Source organism: Jaculus jaculus, chromosome 3 (assembly GCF_020740685.1).
Source record: "Jaculus jaculus isolate mJacJac1 chromosome 3, mJacJac1.mat.Y.cur, whole genome shotgun sequence".
NCBI classification, from domain to species: domain Eukaryota; kingdom Metazoa; phylum Chordata; class Mammalia; order Rodentia; family Dipodidae; genus Jaculus; species Jaculus jaculus.
This window is the reverse complement of record NC_059104.1, coordinates 102,774,594-102,793,242: the sequence shown is the minus strand read 5'-3', so window position 1 is coordinate 102,793,242 and position 18,649 is coordinate 102,774,594. Positions and strand designations below refer to the sequence as shown.

Here is an 18,649-nt window from a genome sequence, read left to right as displayed (position 1 = left end):
ATGTGTCTTTGTCATGTTTGGATGATAGCAATCTCTCAAAGATGAACAGCCAACAATGAATCAATGTTAAACTTTTCAACAGCCTAAATTGTTGCCACGACCTGGTTCACTATCTGAAGAAGCAGTCTCAGCAGCTGAAGTCATAGAAGAGGTCTTCTATGGCCTGTGGGAGGTGTTCAGTAAACACTGCTCTTAGGTGCTAGTGTGCCAGGTCTGTCCCTGCCATAGCTCATTTAAGTATAGCCATTCAGGCCACACGGGGGCAGTGCTGCTCCACACTAGGCCAGATAGGCCTGCACAGTCCCCTCTAGCACTGAAAATCAATCTCAGTTCCTCTTCAGAGAAGTCTGTGACCCAAAGCAAGTCCCTAAAGAAGCACATTGCTGGAGTCATCCCACTTTTTAAAAAAATTTTACTTTGTTTTATTTAACTTTATTTATTTATTTATTTAGTTGAGAAAGAAAGAGGCAGATAGAGACAGAGACAATGGTTGCACCAGGGCCATCAGCCACTGCAAATGAACTCCAGACCTATGCTCCACCTTGTGTGTCTGGCTTATGTGGGTCCTGGGGAATCGAACCTGGATACTTTGCCTTTGCAAGCAAGTGTTTTAACTGTTAAGCCATCTCTCCAGCCCTCATCACACTTTTTTACTGCTGTGATGAACATGTCCCTTTGGGGAGTTGGACTAGCCTACAAAGCCCATTGAGCAGCCTGTAGGAAACTGAGACACCTACAGGGCCAAGCTAGGGCACAGGTTTCCAGGACTGCTGACAGCAAGCGTCTGAAACAGGGTTATCCCAGGAAGGGTGTTAATGGCAGGCAGTGTGGTGAGGTGGGGCAGTACATGCCTCAGAGACCGCACACAAGGGCTCACCCTGGCTTAGCCTCTGACAAGCCTTGGACCCCTGGTTTCATGTTCTAGTCTATGAAATGAGACCTTGCAGCCCTACTGAAAAATTCAAAGGGCTGGAGAGATGGCTTAGCAGTTAAGACACTTGCTGCAAAGCCTGAGGACCTAGGTTCAACACCCCAGAACCCACATAAGCCAGATGCAAGGGGGCACATGCATCTGGAGTTCATTTACAGTGGCTAGAGGCCCTAGTGCACCCATTCTCTCTCTCTTTCTCTCTCTCAAAAAAATTAAATTACCTCTGTATGAAAATTACCTATGTGCAAATATAAATATATAAATAATTATAATAATATATAAACAAATATAAATTACCTGTATATAAATTATTTATGTATACCTAGCATATAGCAGCAGCTCATAATGTGTTAATATTATTGTGATATTGTGGTTGTTGCTAATTATGGTAACAACAAATATGTGCAGAAATGCCAAGGCGAACTCTTGCCCCTGTAGAGACACACAAACACACACACACACACACACACACACACGCGCGCGCGCGCGCGCGTGCACGCACGCTACATACAACTGTCCAGAGGCTCTGAAACTGCTCCTTCTACAGCAAGGGGGAACTCAGAAAATGAGGTGAGGGAGGGTCCATAAAGGAGAGAATTTTAGCTACATTTTCCTGTTAATAAAAGCTCTTATGTTTAGGAGAAAGAAATCAAGCATAATTTTTAATTCATGTTTTGCACATGTGTGTGTGTGTGTGTGTGTGTGTGTGTGTGTGGTGTACATCCATGTTTGTACACACATATGTGGAGAGGTGCACATGCATGTTTGTGCACAGGCTAAAGGGTCTCTCCACTTTACTTTTTAAATATATTTTCATTATTTTATGTATTTGCAAACACAGAGGGGGTTGAGAGGAAGGGAAAAATGGGTGTGCCAGGGCCTCTAGCCACTGCAAACAATCTCCAGATGCACACACCACTTTATGTATCTGGCTTTATGTGGGTACTGGAAAACCAAACCCAGGTCTTTAGGCTTTGCAGACAAGTCCCTTAACCATTGAGCCATTTCTCCAGCCCCATTATGTTTTTTGAGACAGGATCCTTCAATGAACCAGAGCTCATCAATTCAGCCAGACATGCTGGCTTTACAGGCATTCACTGCTGCACCAAGCTTTTACCTGAGCTCTGGAAGTCCGAACTCAGATCCTAATGCTTGCACACAGCAAGCACTTTTCTGACTGAGCCATCATCTCCCCAGCCACTCAAGCATGAATCATTTTGGAGAGCATTTTTTTGGAGCAAAGTTCTTTTTGGAGAGTAAAGAAGATAGGCCTTAACACCTTCAGCTTCTTGAGGCCAAAGTTATCAAGCAAACTGCAGCCTCATATGAATTACCTCCTGAATTCAGGAGGAACTTGTCAGCGGGCAAAGGTGGGTTGTTTTATTCCTCAGGGAGTTGGGGGTTTTTTGAAAACCTTTCTAAGCTTATAAAATACAATTGATGAGAAAATGCAATGAGTTAGGATTGTTCACACAAGATAGAGAGGGTTGGGAGCTGACTAAAATAAGGGAAAGATGGCTTATGCTAATCCCTAGCTCTCCAAGAGAGAATTGGCATTGCTTCTTCCGCTTCCTCATTAGGCACCTAAGCGTCCAACTTGGCCTAGAACTTGGCCTCGCGCGCCCGGGCACTCTAGCCCCGCCCTCTCCGCCCCGCCCCGCCCCTCCGGCCCCGCCCCTTCCGGCCCGCCCGCTCTGGCCCCGCCCCGCCCAGGCAGTCACAGTTCGCTCCCGGCGGCCATTTCCTGTTCGACCGTGCGCGTTTCAGGTTAGTTCAGCGGGCTGGCCCCAGGGTCCCCCATGGGTTCTGGTCCTGGTCTGGTCCTCAGAGCCCAGCACAGGTGGCTAGTTTGGGAGCCAGCAGATAGGACGGTATCCGCGGGCTGGCACCTCCACGGAGTTCGCAGGGCCGGGGGACGCGGAGGGGCGGTTGCCTGGCAACGGCGACGTCGGCCCCGCCCTCTTCCGGGCGTGTGGGGCGGGACTCTGACCTGCGTCCCTGCAGCCCGCTCACTGACCCTCTGGGAAGCGGGCTGCGTAAGGCTCTTTTGTTGTCACTTAGTGTTGGTGGCGACCTGGGGAGGGTTGCACCCATGCCTCCGTGCACCAGAGGCACAAGTGTTGTCCCAATCCTTGAAGTACAGAACTTTCCTTTTTACCTGAGACTCTTCAAGTTAATTCACATCCCTAGGCCTTGTTCCAAGGGAGTGTGAATGTTCGAGTTGAGATTCGACAAACCACACAACACCACTGGTAAACAACTTCGTGCCTGTTGCTGCAGTAATCCCCAAGATCTCTAGTTTGCATACACTGTTTCCATAGCAGGGTTGAGGACAGTGAGACTCTGAGCCAAGGACTCTTGCTTATTCATGACTGAGTGCTAATTCACAATTAGGGCTGTGTTACACTACTACATGAGCAAGCTTGTGAACCAGAATCACAGTACAGTTTACAATATATATCCTGGGTACTCTCCCACAGGTACGGACAGAATCTATGGGGCTAAGGTCAGGATCTATATTTACAAGCTTCAAATGATCTTTAAGGTGAGGGTGAACCTTTGGGTGCCACTGAGTACACAATGTAGCCTTTTCAGAGTTGTTCAAAAGCAACTCTCAGATAGTAAGTTCAAAATACCTTGGAAAGGTTTAAAAATAGATGCTGGTGTACCTTGACACCAATCAAGTTCATTTGCCCCTTCTCACTCTTCAAAAACAAGCAAGCCAAAGGCATATGATTTAAACAAGTGTGGACACTGAGATGCAAATCATAGCCCTGGTGACCAGATACACTCCCAGGTCCAAGCCTCTTGCCAGGCTGGCCTGTCCCAACCACGGTCAAGCATTAGCCTCCTTCTCTATCCCAGGCAGCCTGTCAGCTGCTCTCCTGACCTCACTCCAGGCCTGTGAACTGCAGAGGTTGATATCGGCTGTGGAGGACTTATTTGTACAGCGATTTCCCCAGTGGAGGGAGAACTTTCAGCTCTCTGCAAGTGTTGCCACAAATAATAGTATTTCTTGGCCTTGAACTGTAGTAGGAGTAAAATGGATGATACTTGTGGTATTTATAAACACAAGTCTGTCCTAACCACCTAGCTGTTAATCTTAGAAGCCTAATAAGCCTCCTTTTTTAACTTTCAAAACATTTTATTTATTTATTTATTTGTTTGTTTGTTTGTTTGTTTATTGGAAAGAGAGAGGCAGGCAGATAGAGAGAATGGGCACACCAAAGCCTCTAGCCACTGTAAACAAACTCCAGATGCATGTGCCACCTTATACATCTGGTTCAGGTGGGTTCTGGGGAATGGAACCTGGGTCCCTAGGCTTCACAGGCAAGTGCTTTAACTGCAAAGCCATCTCTCCAACCCCTAATAAGCCTTATTATTTGTTCTGTTTTGTGATTTATTGCTAATTTTATAATTTATGCTGCCTTCCTTAGAGATTTGGTCCATGATGGCTGATGATCATGAGAAAGACTTACAGAGATTTCTTAAAAATGTGGATGAAATCAGTAAGTATCAACCAGTAAATCACAAATAAATTAAATTCTGTTTTGGAAAGGTGGAGTGTCTAAGGAGAAATGATTACTGTAAGTTAGCTACTGGGTTGCCTTGACAGGTTTATGACTCTCAAGGAAAAAACTGTAATTGAAATTAAGCAGAAAGTGTATTGAGAAATAAGCTCTAGCCTCAGGGCAGGACTTTGTGGCTAATTGGTAGCACAGGAGCTGTTCACATTCTGACTGGAATTTAGGCTGACAGTTCTCCATACTTTCTCCCTTCCCAGTCAACAGGCACTTCTATTTCACTTCAGGGAGGTCACTCAAAAGCCTACTTACTAGCTTGGAGCCACTCCTGTTTTAGGGTAGAGCCATTTCTGGTTGTGACCAACAGAGGCAAAATCAAGTGACTTTCTTTCAGGATTCATCAAATTACATATATGGCTTAAGATGTGCATCCACTTCTGTATTTCTCTCAGCCAGGAGACCCTTCCCAAGCTCAAGGCAGGCAGGGCCTCAGAGAATGTACTCTTGATCCCATACATCATATTCAAGAGAGTCCAAACCAGTCCATCCCTGTTCAGACTCTAGGGAGATTGTTTGATGCCAGAAACAAACACATAACAAACAGAAACATGTCAAAATGCTACTTCCAGTAAACAATGAATACAAGTAATAAAATGGATTTAAAAGTAGTTGTTATACATGCATACATACATTCTTTGTATTCCTCACTGGCCTCTCCTTATTCCCAAATGCTGTTATGTGAGTTCTGGCCTTGGCACATAGCTTCTCTCCCGCTCACTCACTCTCTCTCCTTTTAATTTTTTGTTTGTATATGTATATTGTATGTATGCATGTTCGTGTGTGTGTGTGTGTGTGTGTGTAGCCCAGAGGTTCTATCTTCTCAGGTTCTATCCACCTTTTTTTTTTTTTTTTTTTTTTTGAGGCTGGATCTCTCATTTTCCTGGAGTTCACTAGCTAGTCTGCTCCAAGGATATACCAGTTTCCTCCTCTTGGTGCTAGGAGTAGAAGCATGTGTCACTATGCCCGGCTTTTTTTTTTTTTTTTTTTTTTACTGCAAGGATATTAGGGGTTGAACTCAGGTCCTTATGCTTACAAGGCAAGCAGTTTACCAAGTGAGCTATCTCCCTGTCCTCCTCACTTGTCTCTTTCTTCACCTGCTTTTAACCCACCTGTTGCCGATGACTCCCATGCCTGAATAACCACCCAGCCTTCTTTTCAGGGCTGCTGGCTCTATGTCCAGCCACCAAATGCACTGTCTCCCATAAATGCTTCAAATTTAATGTGTCCAGAAATTGAGTCATCATCTCTTTCCCCCACTTTTCTCTATCTCTCAAATGAAGCCTGCCTCTCCTACTTAGCCCTTCTGATCTCAGTTGGTGGCACTACCATCCAGAAATCTACAAGTCAGCAGGACTCCTCCCACCTCTCTTTCCTGTATCCAATCAGCCTTCAAGTTGGGCTTCTCTCTCCCACCCTCCCTTTGTTCTGGCTCCTCTTTGCAGACTCTCAACAACCCTAATTGTTGTTCCTGCCACCAGGCTTATACTTCCCACAGAGTAATGTATCTAAAATGCAGATCTAGCCAGACGCTTCTCTGCTTGGGTCCCTTCACAGTCACAATAAATAACAAGCTTTCATCAGGACCTAAGTCCTCACATGACCTTGTCCTTGCTTCTCTCACCTCTCACACTTGAATAGCAAAAAACTGCTTACAATTTTCTCCCCAGGTTCAGGCACTCAGCCTTCCCATCTTTCTTTACCTGCCCAGCTTTTATTCAGACTCAGAGCTCACCACAGTATTGTTTATACCAGCATGGCCCATTTCCACAGTGATGGACATGCTCTATACTCTGGACTGTTCACATGTGGAGGAACAGAATGTCTAAGTTTATTTTATTTTATCTAAGTTTATATGACCATATGCATATAGATTCTATGCATTTATTTCTTGGGCTCTTGTTTGTTTTTTGCTAAGTAATGTATAATATAGCATTTTTTTGTTTGTTTGTTTGTTTTTTTTAGAGAGGATCTCTCTCTAGCTCAGGCTGCCCTGATATTCACTATGTACTCTGAGATTGGGCTCAAACACATAGCCATCCTCCTACCTCAGCCTCCAGAGTGCTGGGATTAAAGGCATGTACCACCATGCCCAGCTGAATCACTTTTTTTAAGCCCACAGGGGAGGACAGATATTAAACAAGTTCAAGATAGAGTAGGCAGAAAGAGAGATTAAGAAAGTGCAGAAGTAGGATTAGATTCCTAACACCCACATAAAAGCCAAGTGTGATGCCATGCACATATAAACCCAACACTGGGGAGACAGAAACAAAAGGATCCATATGGCTTGCTGGCTTACTAATCTAGCTAAGTTGGTGAGCCCTAGCTTTAATGTGAGACCGTGTCTCAAAAAATAAAGTGGAGATTGAGAAAGACTCCTGATGTTGAATTCTGGTCTACACATACACACATGTATCCATGTCCACATATGTAACAACATACATACACATGCAGAAAAAGAAGAAGAGGAGGAGGGGAATGGGAGGGGGAGGAAAAAGAGGAAGAGGAGGAAACAGTGGTATAGGTGGCTATTTCTAGAAGTGCAGGGGAAAGAGGCAGGTGGCTATGTTCAGAGTCAGGCAGTGGGAATGAACACAGCATGCAGATTTGAGACATCTTTAGAAGAAATACTCAAAAAGCTTTAGTGGTTATGGCTGTGAGGACAGAGAATGGAGACTCATGGATGAGTCTTGAGAATTGATTGGCAGGTGGGAGGTAGGTGATTTACTGAGAGAGGGGACATTTGAAATAGAACAGACACAGAAGATGGACATACCAAGTTTGATGAGTAAGGCATCCCAGGGAAGATGTTCAGAGTATTGGCTTTTAAGTCAGAGCCTAGGAAAGATACACCACCTTAAGGGCACCAGAAAGTTGAAACCTTAAAAATGGAAAAATATTTACCAAGCAAACACTATCAAAAAAAGCCCCTAAATGTTGAATATTATTAGCAGACAAAAAGACTTTGAAGCAATAGCTATAATTAATTTTAGCCTTATTATATTTTAATTAACAAAATTACAGGCATATATATAGACATATACATATATAATATCTGATTAAATCAAGAAAATTAACCTACCACTTCCCATACTAAATATTTTTGTGGTAAGTACACTTACGATCGAATACATGACCGTTAACTATAGCCCACTGTGCTGTATGTTAAAGCTGCAGAACTTCTTCCTCCTATCTGACCAAAACCTTGCCTTGTACTCTTTGTTCAACATTTTCCTGTTCTCCAACCTGACCACAAGCTTAGCCTTTGGTAACCACCCTTCTGCCCTACTTCTGTGAGTTCAACTTTTTGTTGTTGATTCTGCTGATCAAACTCAGAGCCTTGATGTGCTAAGCAAGTGCTCTACCACTGAGTCACAGCTCAACACAGTTCATCTTTTCTAGACAGTATATACAAGTGAGATCTTATAGTTAATGTTTCTGTGCTGGCTTAGGTCTTGTTGGAAATGACAAGATTCTATTCCTTTATAAAGCACGTGTGTGTGTGTGCATGTGTGTGTGTTTGTTTACACTACCATTTTCTTTGTCCATTCATGTGTTAATCGGTTCCTAGAATGATTCCATTTTTTTCTACTGGATATGCTACTATAATAAATATGAATGCATATAACTCATCACATACTGACTTCATTTCCTCTGTTGTATACACAGAAATGAGATTGATGGCTCACATGCTAATTCTGTCTTGAAACTTTTGGCCTGAGGAAAGACTTAATTTATAATCTGAAAATAAAAAAATTTATGCAAGCTGTTCATGAAGAATAAAATTACAAAATATAATTGAAAGAGCTCCCAGTGGGTAAAACTGGAACAATTTCAGCACAAAATAGCAAGATTGTATTACATTACAATTCAAAGTATAAAATAGGGCTGGAGAGATGGCTTAGCGGTTAAGCGCTTGCCTGTGAAGCCTAAGGACCCCAGTTCGAGGCTCGCTTCCCCAGGTCCCACGTTAGCCAGATGCACAAGGGGGTGCACGCGTCTGGAGTTCGTTTGCAGAGGCTGGAAGCCCTGGTGCACCCATTCTCTCTCTCTCCCTCCATGTGTCTTTCTCTCTGTGTCTGTCGCTCTCAAATAAATAAATAAATAAATAAATAAATAAATAAATAAATAAATAAAATTTAAAAATAAATATCCATGAATCCATACTGATATATATGATGAATAAGTAAATGACTAAGGCATTTCTCCCATGCAGATCAATTCTTACTATTTTATGTAGATACCCCTTCATCATAGAGGTGAAGCTTATCTCTCCATGCCTTAAATATGAGATGCATCTAATGGCTTTTTTCCAAAGTATATGGAATAGAAACAGAAAGTAAAAATAACTTGACTGGATACAAATAGACAAACAACTTTAGAGAAATACTTAAGGTTTACATCATGATAATTTGTGTGATAAGCATGTATCTGTGATGTGATGTACTATGGCATTCCCAAATCCTGTATCCCAAGTCTAATCATGAAAGCCCATCAAATAAACCCAAATTGAAGGATGCACTACAAAAAGCTTACCAGTACACTTAAAACTGTCAAAGTCATCAAAAACACAGAAAACATGGAGCTAGAAGGTGACTTCATAGATAAACCACTTGTACAAGCATTAAGGACCAGAGTTTGGATCCTCAGCACGCTCATACTAGCTGGGCTGGCATAGTGTAATCCCAGTGCTCAGGAGACTGCGACAGGGAATCCCAAGACAGCTGGCTAACTGCACTACACTGCCGATTCAGCAACCCTGGGTTCAAGTGAACAAACATGCTTCCGTGAATCAGATAGAGAACAACTGAAGAAGACACCTCATGTCAATCTCTGACCTTCACAATAAATTGCACCACATATATGCACAACCACACAAGTGAGAACACCCATACATACATAATAATAAATGTAAAAAAAGAAAAACACGAGAAGTTGTCACAGCCCTGAGAAACCTAAAGACATACACATCTAATATAACCAATATAACCTGATATTCTGGATGAAATCCCCAAAAAGAATATTAAGGAGAAAATAATGAAATTAGGTAGAGGGCTGGAGAGATGGCTTAGTAGTTAAAGCGTTTTCCTACAAAGCATAAGGACCCAGGTTTGATACCCTAGTATCCCACATAAACCAAATGCTTAAGGTGGTACATGAGTCTGGAGTTCATTTGCAGTGGCCGAAGTCCCTGGCATGCCTACTCTCTGTCTCTCAAATAAATAAAAATTGAAAAATCTTTAAATTAGTTATAAAGTATGAAGTATGAGGCTGTGCTAATAAAATTTTAATGAAAAAGATGTAAGAAACTGGAGATGTGCTTTTTGTTTGTTTTTTTTCATGGATGGGAAGACTCATTTGCTAAACATGTGTTCTTAGAGTCAATCAATTTAGATCCAAACCTTAAATGTGGTTTGTGTGAAAATTCAACAAGTTGGTCCCAATGTAGAAGTACAAAGCACTAAGAATAACCAGGAAAATTCTTCAGGGATAAAATGGTGAGACAACTCCTTTTACTCACACTGTTCATGATTCACTACTAAGCTATTGTGATTGGTGCAGGGATGTCTAGGTGTTACAAGAGTGAGCCATCTAGTTAGAAGGAAAGACGATCCTATAGAAGATTTCAGCGTGTCACAGAGATGACAAGGCATATCAGTGGGGAGCACCAAGGGACTCCTCAACAAGTCATCTTCCTGCCCACACAGAAATCAATTCTACATGAATCTGACACATTAGTGACAAAACAAACATTTAAAACCACAGGCAATACCCATAAAGTAATGTACTTAAACTTTAATGTCACAAAAAATATAAATCCTTGAGAAAAATGATATATTGAACATTGAAACTAAAAAAGAAAATCTCTTTGATAAAAGGTTTCATATTAACAAATGAAAAGATAGATTATATCCAAGGAGAACATTTTGAAAATATACATAACCAATCAAGAATACATAAAGAAGCCATTTAAATTTATTCAAATAAGACAAATAACCCAGCAGAAAGTTGGCCAAGGTAAGGAACAGGCACATTATAGAGCAGGAATCCCAATAGCCTCTAAACCCAAGAAGGTACTCAATCCAAATCTTACTCAGCAAAATAAAAATTAACACATATTAATAAGAGCTTATTCCCATCTGTTATAGTGACAACATCTTAAAATTTTGACAGTAGCCAGGGTGTGAGGGAATGGGAACTCTTTCTTATACACTTCTTATAGGAATAAAATTTGGTATAGCCATCTTCTAAAAAATATATAATAGGTACATATAGGTACTCAGTTCAGTATTAAGATACTACCCCAAAAATAAACCATATAGTATCCAACAATAAGAAACAGGATTACCTGTGATGTAAGTGGTTAAGTCACCTGGTGCCATATCTACAGTAGATTGCAAAGGACCCACATTTCATGAAAATCATTTATTTAAAGTGTTCAAATTCACCCTTACGACAAAATACTCTGGCTGATTGCAAAAGCGGCCACTAATTACTGTCTCCACATCACAAGTAGAGACTTTCTCTTCTTGAATCTGTGTTGTCCACATTATTTGCTTTAGCCAAGGACATATTCTTAAAGATGGCACAAAGGGTCAAAAAGAGTGTGTTCAGTGTGGCCTACTTTCATATCACTTTTGGAACCTCTGGTAGGGGATGAGACCCACTTTCTCTAGTCACTCTCATTGCATCAGCCAGTATTTAGACAATGAGCTCTTATATTTCTGGTAGCTGACCATAGATGTGTATTTGAGATCAGCTGAGCCCAGACCAACTATCCAGCTATATCCAGCTCCAGTTGCTCACTCAGGAGATGGAAAATTATGTAAAGCTGAATAAAAAGTGGTATTTTAAGCCATTACATTTTGGGGTGCTGTATTATACAGCTCAAACTGACATGAAATGTTCAACTCAGATAGAAAAGGGATGCATTGTAACATAGATGGAGTGAAAACAAAAATAACAAATTATTTTCTATATATCTGAAATCAAATTAAATGAAATTAAAATTTTTGAAAGTAGGTATCTTGTAGAGTTAGACAAAAATGAAGAAATAGGCTCAGGGTTGTAAGGATGGTTTAGTGGTTAAGGTGCTTACCTGCAAAACCTGAGGACTCAGGTTCAGTTCCCCAAGATCCACATAAGCCAGGTGGCACATGCATCTGGAGTTGGTTTCCAGTAGCTAGAGGCCCTAGTGCTCTCATTCTCTATCTGCCTTTCTCCATACAGCCATCCATCTATCTTTTTGCCTCTTTCAAATGAATAAATACAAATATTTTTTTTAAAAAACAGAAGAAATAGGCTCAGGAAGAAGTTTATTTGCAAAGAGGAGGAGATGAGGCCTGGAAGAGATTTAAAGGATACAAATGCCATTCACAAGAAGCTGGCCTATGGGGGAGGTTGAAAGTACTGCACATAAAAGATTATTAATGAGTGATGTGGGGTTCCAAATTGTGCAAAACAGGATAATGGAATCCTGAGCACAGGAACAGCAATGACTACATATAAGATGAACCCTTTTCTCTTATGGGAAGGAAGGACGGATGCATGTGTGGGCAGCTGTGGGGGAGTTGAAGGCCAAAAGTTGTAAAGTGATAAGAACTCTTTTTTTTTTATTTTTTTTTAAATTTTTTTTTGTTCATTTTTTTTTATTTATTTATTTGAGAGCGACAGACACAGGGAGAAAGACAGATAGAGGGAGAGAGAGAGAATAGGCGCGCCAGGGCTTCCAGCCTCTGCAAACGAACTCCAGACGCGTGCGCCCCCTTGTGCATCTGGCTAACGTGGGACCTGGGGAACTGAGCCTCGAACCGGGGTCCTTAGGCTTCACAGGCAAGCGCTTAACTGCTAAACCATCTCTCCAGCCCTGATAAGAACTCTTTTATGATGTTCTCCCTTTCTTCTCAGTCAGTAAATATGGTCATCTGTTTGAGACCATTAGGTTTAGATTGCCAAGAATGTTGAGACTTTGGGAGAATCATAGGATACCAAGCCAAAGAAAACAGGGTAGAATTGCTAGGGGTAGGGCATGAGCAGGCCATTGAGTTATGACCAGCTCCTCCATGCATCTATCCATCTTTGTCCATCAGTGTTCAAAATTCCCAGTCAGGGCTGAGAGCCATGGATAGTTAGGTCTGCATGGAATTGGAATGAGGTAAGCAGAGTAATTGGTTAGGTGGGGTGGAAGGGCAAAGGAGTTGAGTATCCCATGTGATGGCCTCTGAGGGATGAGCTCTGCATGCTGGTCTAGGTGGGCAGCACGTTGCAGAGAGCCAGCCAGAGCGCTGAAGGCTGTTGCTTTGAGAATCAGAGCTGCCTGTATTACATTTGTCTCCCACACGAGATCACAAGCTTTCAAAATAAATAAATAAAAAGGATATTTTTATTTGCCATTGTTATCTATAATATTCAGCATAATACATAACTCCTAATAACCTACCCATAAATTATTGTTGAGTTGAATAATAGCTTAAAACTTAGTTTTTCAGTCCTGAATTAAATTCTCTTACAGCTTTTTTTCCCCTAGGCAAAACAAATCTTATTCTTAATTGTTTAGTATTGGCTCTTAATTTTTTATTTTGCTTTCTATTGCCTTCTTTCATTTCCTTAATATCTTTCTCATTAATTTTCTACACAGTCTTTGCCAATGAATAAAATCTTTCCTTTTTAGGAACTTCTTGGTTGATTCACACCTAATTTCTCCTCTAGCCAATTTAATTCAGGAGATGAATTCTAACGATCCAGTTACGCAACAGAAAGCTGTGCTTGAGACAGAAAAGAAACTGCAGCTGATGGTGGAAGAGCAAGAAGAGGATGGATGCAGGACCACCTTGAATAAGACCACAATCAGTCCTCCACAAGCTCCTGAGGTTGCCTTCCCCTTGTGGAGTTATATAAGTAGACCCAGGAGGAACCCTGTGCCAAAGCAGGGGTTTCATCTCAAGCTACCTGATGAAGCTGAAACACTCTCTCAGTTCTTAGATTGACTAACCTTGTTTTTCCATGAGGAAGTATAAACTCCACTCTGATTTTTCTTGCCCTTTCTGGGTCATCTTTAAGTAGCCTTTTGGATTTGTCTTACTAAAAGTTCAGCCTCTCTATCCCCTGAGCTTGAATATAGTCTACTAGTCCACCTTTCTAACTCACAAAGTCACAGCCTTGATTCTGCAGAATCAGCCACATAACAACTTTGGCTATGCAATCATATCTAATTTAAAGCAAGCCTGCTAAATGTTGGCCCCTGGTATTGGTGGTTAAAAGAAAATGACCTGATTCTACTTATAATCAGTTTGCTTTCTTGGCTTATGCACATAGTAATCAGAGAGTGGTTTTTGAAATTTGTGTTTTTTGTTTGTTTTTATGATAACCTGTGTCTTGCAGAATGCAGATGAGATGAACCCAGGTAAGGACAGCATTTCTCTTCCCAATGTATTTTATTCACTTAGGATCAGTTTTGATTGATTGTAACTCCCAGACCCTTAAATTATAGCTGCAGGGCTTACAAACAACCCATGAACCAAAACCTGCTGATCACCCAACTGTGGCCAGTGGTCAGAGGGGACAGCACTTCCTGTACATTCTCCTGGCCAATTTTGAGCAAACTGAATTCTGTTATTCTGTATCATCCAATTTACTCTTTGCTGCTCAGGAATGTAGATATTTTCCACCTTGCTCAGCTCTGAGGCTCATTATGCTAAATTGAACAAAAAAGTCTCACTTCAAAGAAAACCTCTTTAAAAAAGACAATTCAAATTTGAAGCAAGTCACAGCCATCATGTATAATAACACATCACACATATTACCATTTAATGTCAAATTAAGAAAATGTCATTTTACCTGCTTTGGAGTGTGTGTGTGTGTGTGTACACGTGTATGCATGAGGAGTATGACTGTAAAGTTCTTGGGAATCTGAAGATTCTTGGAATCTGAAGAACTGATTCGAGTACTGACATTTTTTTTTTTTTTTTAATGTTTGAAACTACTCTTCTATCAGATGCCTTCTTGGCATGTGTGGAAAAAGATGCACAGGAGCGAGCCAAGAGAAGAAGGGAAAACAGAATCCTGGCAGACGGTAATTTGCTTTTCAATAGTTGGGATGATCTCTGCTGGAAAGAGCACCCGAGACCCTCTATGATGATGTGTAATGACGACATCCGTGTTCTCAGGAAGCGGGTTCATGATGCGCCTGCAGTAGTGGGAGCTGGCCAGGCAGCAATCACTGGTGGTCTGTCCTCTGCACCTCTGCAATGAGCAGGCAGTGGTACACAGACTCAGTCAGACCCTCAGTCAGCATGAAGGTAGACTTGGCCGATTGGATTCCTGAACAGTACTCAGAAAGTAGGAAGGAAGGGAGAGAGGCATGGTTAACTAGCCTGAGCTGTAGATGAAGTAGTCATAAAGAGAAAGTGAAACATGTTACATATATGTGTTATAGAATCATCCACATGTACTCCATTAACTTTTATTCTCATTCAAATCATTTTATTTCTTGATTTTTGACTATTTCACACTTCTATACAATGACTTTTGATCCCCCTCTGCCTTATCTTCCCCTTTCCCCTCCCATGAAAACTCTTCTTCTTCCTATTAGATTCTCTCTGATTTCCATGCTTTGTTCATTTTATTTTCTTTTAGGGTTTTTTTTTTTTTTGATCCACTAATTTAGATGAGGGTTGCTTTTTTGGAGAATGGGCAATCCTCCAGTGGCTAACCACCTAAAGGACATGACTTCCTCTCTCCTCATAATCATTAGCCTCCACTATTTACTAGGGGAGGTATGGGGTCTTACAGACCCGCCTTTCATCTGTGATGAGATGTTGACAGGCTCAGTCATGTGTGGAAACCAACATCTGCTGTGAGTCTGTGAATGGAGGAGACTTGTTGCACCCAGAAGACAGCATTCTGCAGTCCCACTTCCCATCATCCTGCTCTTACACTCGTTCCACCCCCTCTTCCCAGAGTTTTTCTGACCCTTGGAAAATGTGGTTTTAGATGTCATGTTTAGGGATGAGCACAAACTAATTGCTTCTTCTTTTTTTTTTTTTTTAGCCAACTGAAGTCTCCACAGTCGAGCACATTTTTTTTTTTAATTTATTGATCTCTCTATATTACACAATGTACCTTGATTAGCTCTTTGTAAGGCACTTGGGGTCAAAGTCAAACTTAGAGAGAGTCTAAGCCTCAGTACAGAAAAAGTCACTTCTCTGAAAACCCACTTAAATGACCTGAGAGTAGATTTGGAGGGGAAAAAATACCTGTAGAAGCAATCCATGTAATACCTGTAAAGTGAAGTAAGTGACAGTGCTGCAGAGGAGGCTCAGCCCTTCAGAGTCTGGTTGTATGATGAGGGCTCACTGTGTCCCTTATATTCTCATAGCCCTGAAGGAAAAGGGGAATGAAGCCTTTGCCAAGGGTGACTATGAAACAGCCATCCTGCATTACAGCAAGGGTTTGGAGAAACTGAAGGATATGCAAGTACTGTACACCAACCGAGCCCAGGTGCGTAAGTCACACAAGCATCCATGGAGCTGTCTCGGGGAATGTGTGCCACTAAACTTGTGAAATTGAAAGCAAGAGTAGATGGCATCGCTGACAAACTGGTAAATGTACCACCTGGCTCTTGTGATGTGTATCTAGCACAAATTCGTCTCTATGGTATAACTGACCATAATCCAGTTTTGGTTTCTGTGGTAGTTTGAATGTAAAATGCCCTACATAGTGCTCGTGATTAAGCCTCCTACTTGGCCTACAGCTGGTGGAACCTCTAACAAGGTGGAGCTTTGCTGGAGGAGGTGTTTTGCTAAGGGGACCTTGAAGGTTGTTAGTCTAGCCTTTAGGTGTTCAGGGCTAAGTCAGCTGCCTCAGTCTTGCTGCTCTCTCCCTGTGGCTGATATATGAAGTGAGTCTGCTTTCTGCTTTTGCCATGCTTTTCCCACCATGATGAATCTTCTCAAAACTGTAAGCCTAATCAAACCCTTTCCTCCCATAAGCTGTTTCTGGTTAGGTGTTTTGTCCAAAACTGAGAAGGTAATTGTTGCAGTTACTAAAGTGACATTCCAGAAGAGTCTGCAAAGAGCTACAGATAACCTGCTTTCCTATAGTGTAAGTCAGCTAGCTATGGCACAACACTCCTGCTGACCAGCTAGTTTTCCATGCAGAGTAAGGTAAAAATTAGGGAGAAATCGGTCCAGGGAATCTTGGAATCCTGCCACTACCCAGTTTGTCCCAACTTCCTTTAGGGTGGTATCTCACTTTGTAAAGGCTTAGTTTCTTGCCCTCCCATTATATCAGTCCCTGTTACGATTCATTGCAGTTGAACTGGTCTCCAGTGGAACTACAGCCAGTTTCTAATGTTGAGTTTCTGAAGCCTTGCATCTCAGTTTTGTTTCACAGGGGATCTTAGTTTTTCAGAACACCTGGCAGAGTATCCCCCAAATATTCATTACCTGCTACTTAATGAAAGTACGGGCTAATAATTCTCAGTTGAAATAAAAATGTCACCTATGGCCTTATCTTTGAGAAGTCACTAAACTTCTGTGAGGGAAAGGTATCTGTTGCACAGGTCTTAAAATGTGGCAGATTGATGAACGTGATTCCATGACAATTAGGACCTGCCAGCCTGTGTGAGATGGTCTTGATGCCATCTTGATGTCATTTACCACAAGGACAGGATGCCGCTCCAGTCTCTATAACTCAGGAGTGTCTAGCTATTCTTTGTTGAGAAGTATCAAAGTGAGAAACAGGATGCTTGGAGGTCAGAGAACTGAGATAGTGACAGTGATTTAATAATGAGTATATCCAAGGGCAATATAACCTCATTACTTCAGTGGTCCCCACATAGATGGCCATAGTTAAGGTGTTCTTTTCCACCCTTTTTTGTGGAGAAAACTTGTAAGGAAGCGAGTTGATAAAGGAGATGGCCAGCAGTTGCTTTAGCAATATCCACCTAATTGTCCTAACAAGATTATAAATATAAAGGTATCAAGGGCAGAACCTGCCATATGCTTTCCCCTAAAGCTCTGTTTAGAACAGAGGCCCAATAAATCTCTGTTAAGTTACATAACATCAGAGCAATAGGAAGTCCATTTAAGGAATTGAGTTTCTGTTGACAATTCGGAATCATCACTTAAATATAAGCAATTAATACAATCATTGTGTTTCTTCTCATTTGTCACCAAATTTGGTCTCTAGAAACATCTACCTACTGATGCTTATTCGCGCTTCTTACCCTGCAGTGATACAAAAGTAATAAAATCCAGTTGCTTTTTAAAATGTTATCTAATTCAAACTGATATCTAATTCAGGCCATCCATGCCCTGATTTGTCTAAATTAGTGACATTTTTACTGTACTCAGTTCTAAGTAGCTATTTGGTTAGTTTTGAAGAATCCTATTAAGAATGACTGTGGATAAATACAAGTAAATGCACCGAAAAGCTTTGGGGAAGCAATTTTTCCAGCTTTCTCTCTCTCAGAAAGCTTATTCTGAGGCAAATAAACACAGAATGTGCAGCCTGGTGTTAGGAATCATTTGAATCATTGACTGTTTTTGAAACGCCTCTCCTGTTTGCATGCAGTGCTAGAAGACACTTAATAAGGACCCTGTGAATTGAATATTGCTTGCTAAAGAAAAAAGTACCCTTTCGTTGCTTTGTTTTTCTCCTGGAGCTAATGTTATTATCAATAGATTGCTGGTGTAATTTAGATAAATCTGGAGTTTAATTGCCATTTGGAAAAAGTAGTTCTTAAGATTAGAAAAAGCAGAAGAGAAGGATAAGTTACAAAGTATTAAATCCAAACCCTTTTTAAACAAAGAGATAGAGAAAAAAATAAAGAAAAAGTAAATAGCTATGCCGAGAAATTACTGAAGTCCATGATAATATTTTCAGGATCTGTATGTCTCCTAAATCACAGTGTCATAAAAATTATATCTACAGTTGTCTAGAATGACACTGACTTCTTCCTCCCATATGACTTTCAAATGCAACCCAAGACCCAGAGGATAGGATGGTGCTTTGTAGAACAGACAGCTCCAAGAGTTGTCTCCTCCACTTAGCCCACAATCCAAGTTAATGAAAGCACCGCATTGCAGCTCCAGCCAAGAGCTTCCCTGCAGAAATTCATTAGCCAGCTGCTACC

General features: G+C 41.3%; 1 protein-coding gene across 6 annotated transcripts in view; it reads left to right on the top strand.

The window, feature by feature from the left end:
• The first annotated feature begins 2,644 nt into the window (after window positions 1-2,644).
• Ttc12 (tetratricopeptide repeat domain 12) overlaps window positions 2,645-18,649 on the top strand; it is a 57,033-nt gene continuing 41,028 nt past the window's right edge. For 4 of the 6 annotated variants that reach the window (XM_045146530.1, XM_045146529.1, XM_004666418.2 and 1 more), the window contains exons 1-6: window positions 2,650-2,698; window positions 4,369-4,440; window positions 13,222-13,382; window positions 13,894-13,915; window positions 14,507-14,584; window positions 15,890-16,011. In XM_045146530.1, coding sequence (XP_045002465.1) covers window positions 4,380-4,440; window positions 13,222-13,382; window positions 13,894-13,915; window positions 14,507-14,584; window positions 15,890-16,011 — 444 coding nt within the window. In that variant the 5' untranslated portion in view covers window positions 2,650-2,698; window positions 4,369-4,379. Of the gene's footprint in view, window positions 2,699-4,368; window positions 4,441-13,221; window positions 13,383-13,893; window positions 13,916-14,506; window positions 14,585-15,889; window positions 16,012-18,649 lie in introns of all 6 variants that reach the window. The other 2 variants (XM_045146531.1, XM_045146532.1) reach the window with 2 other exon arrangements.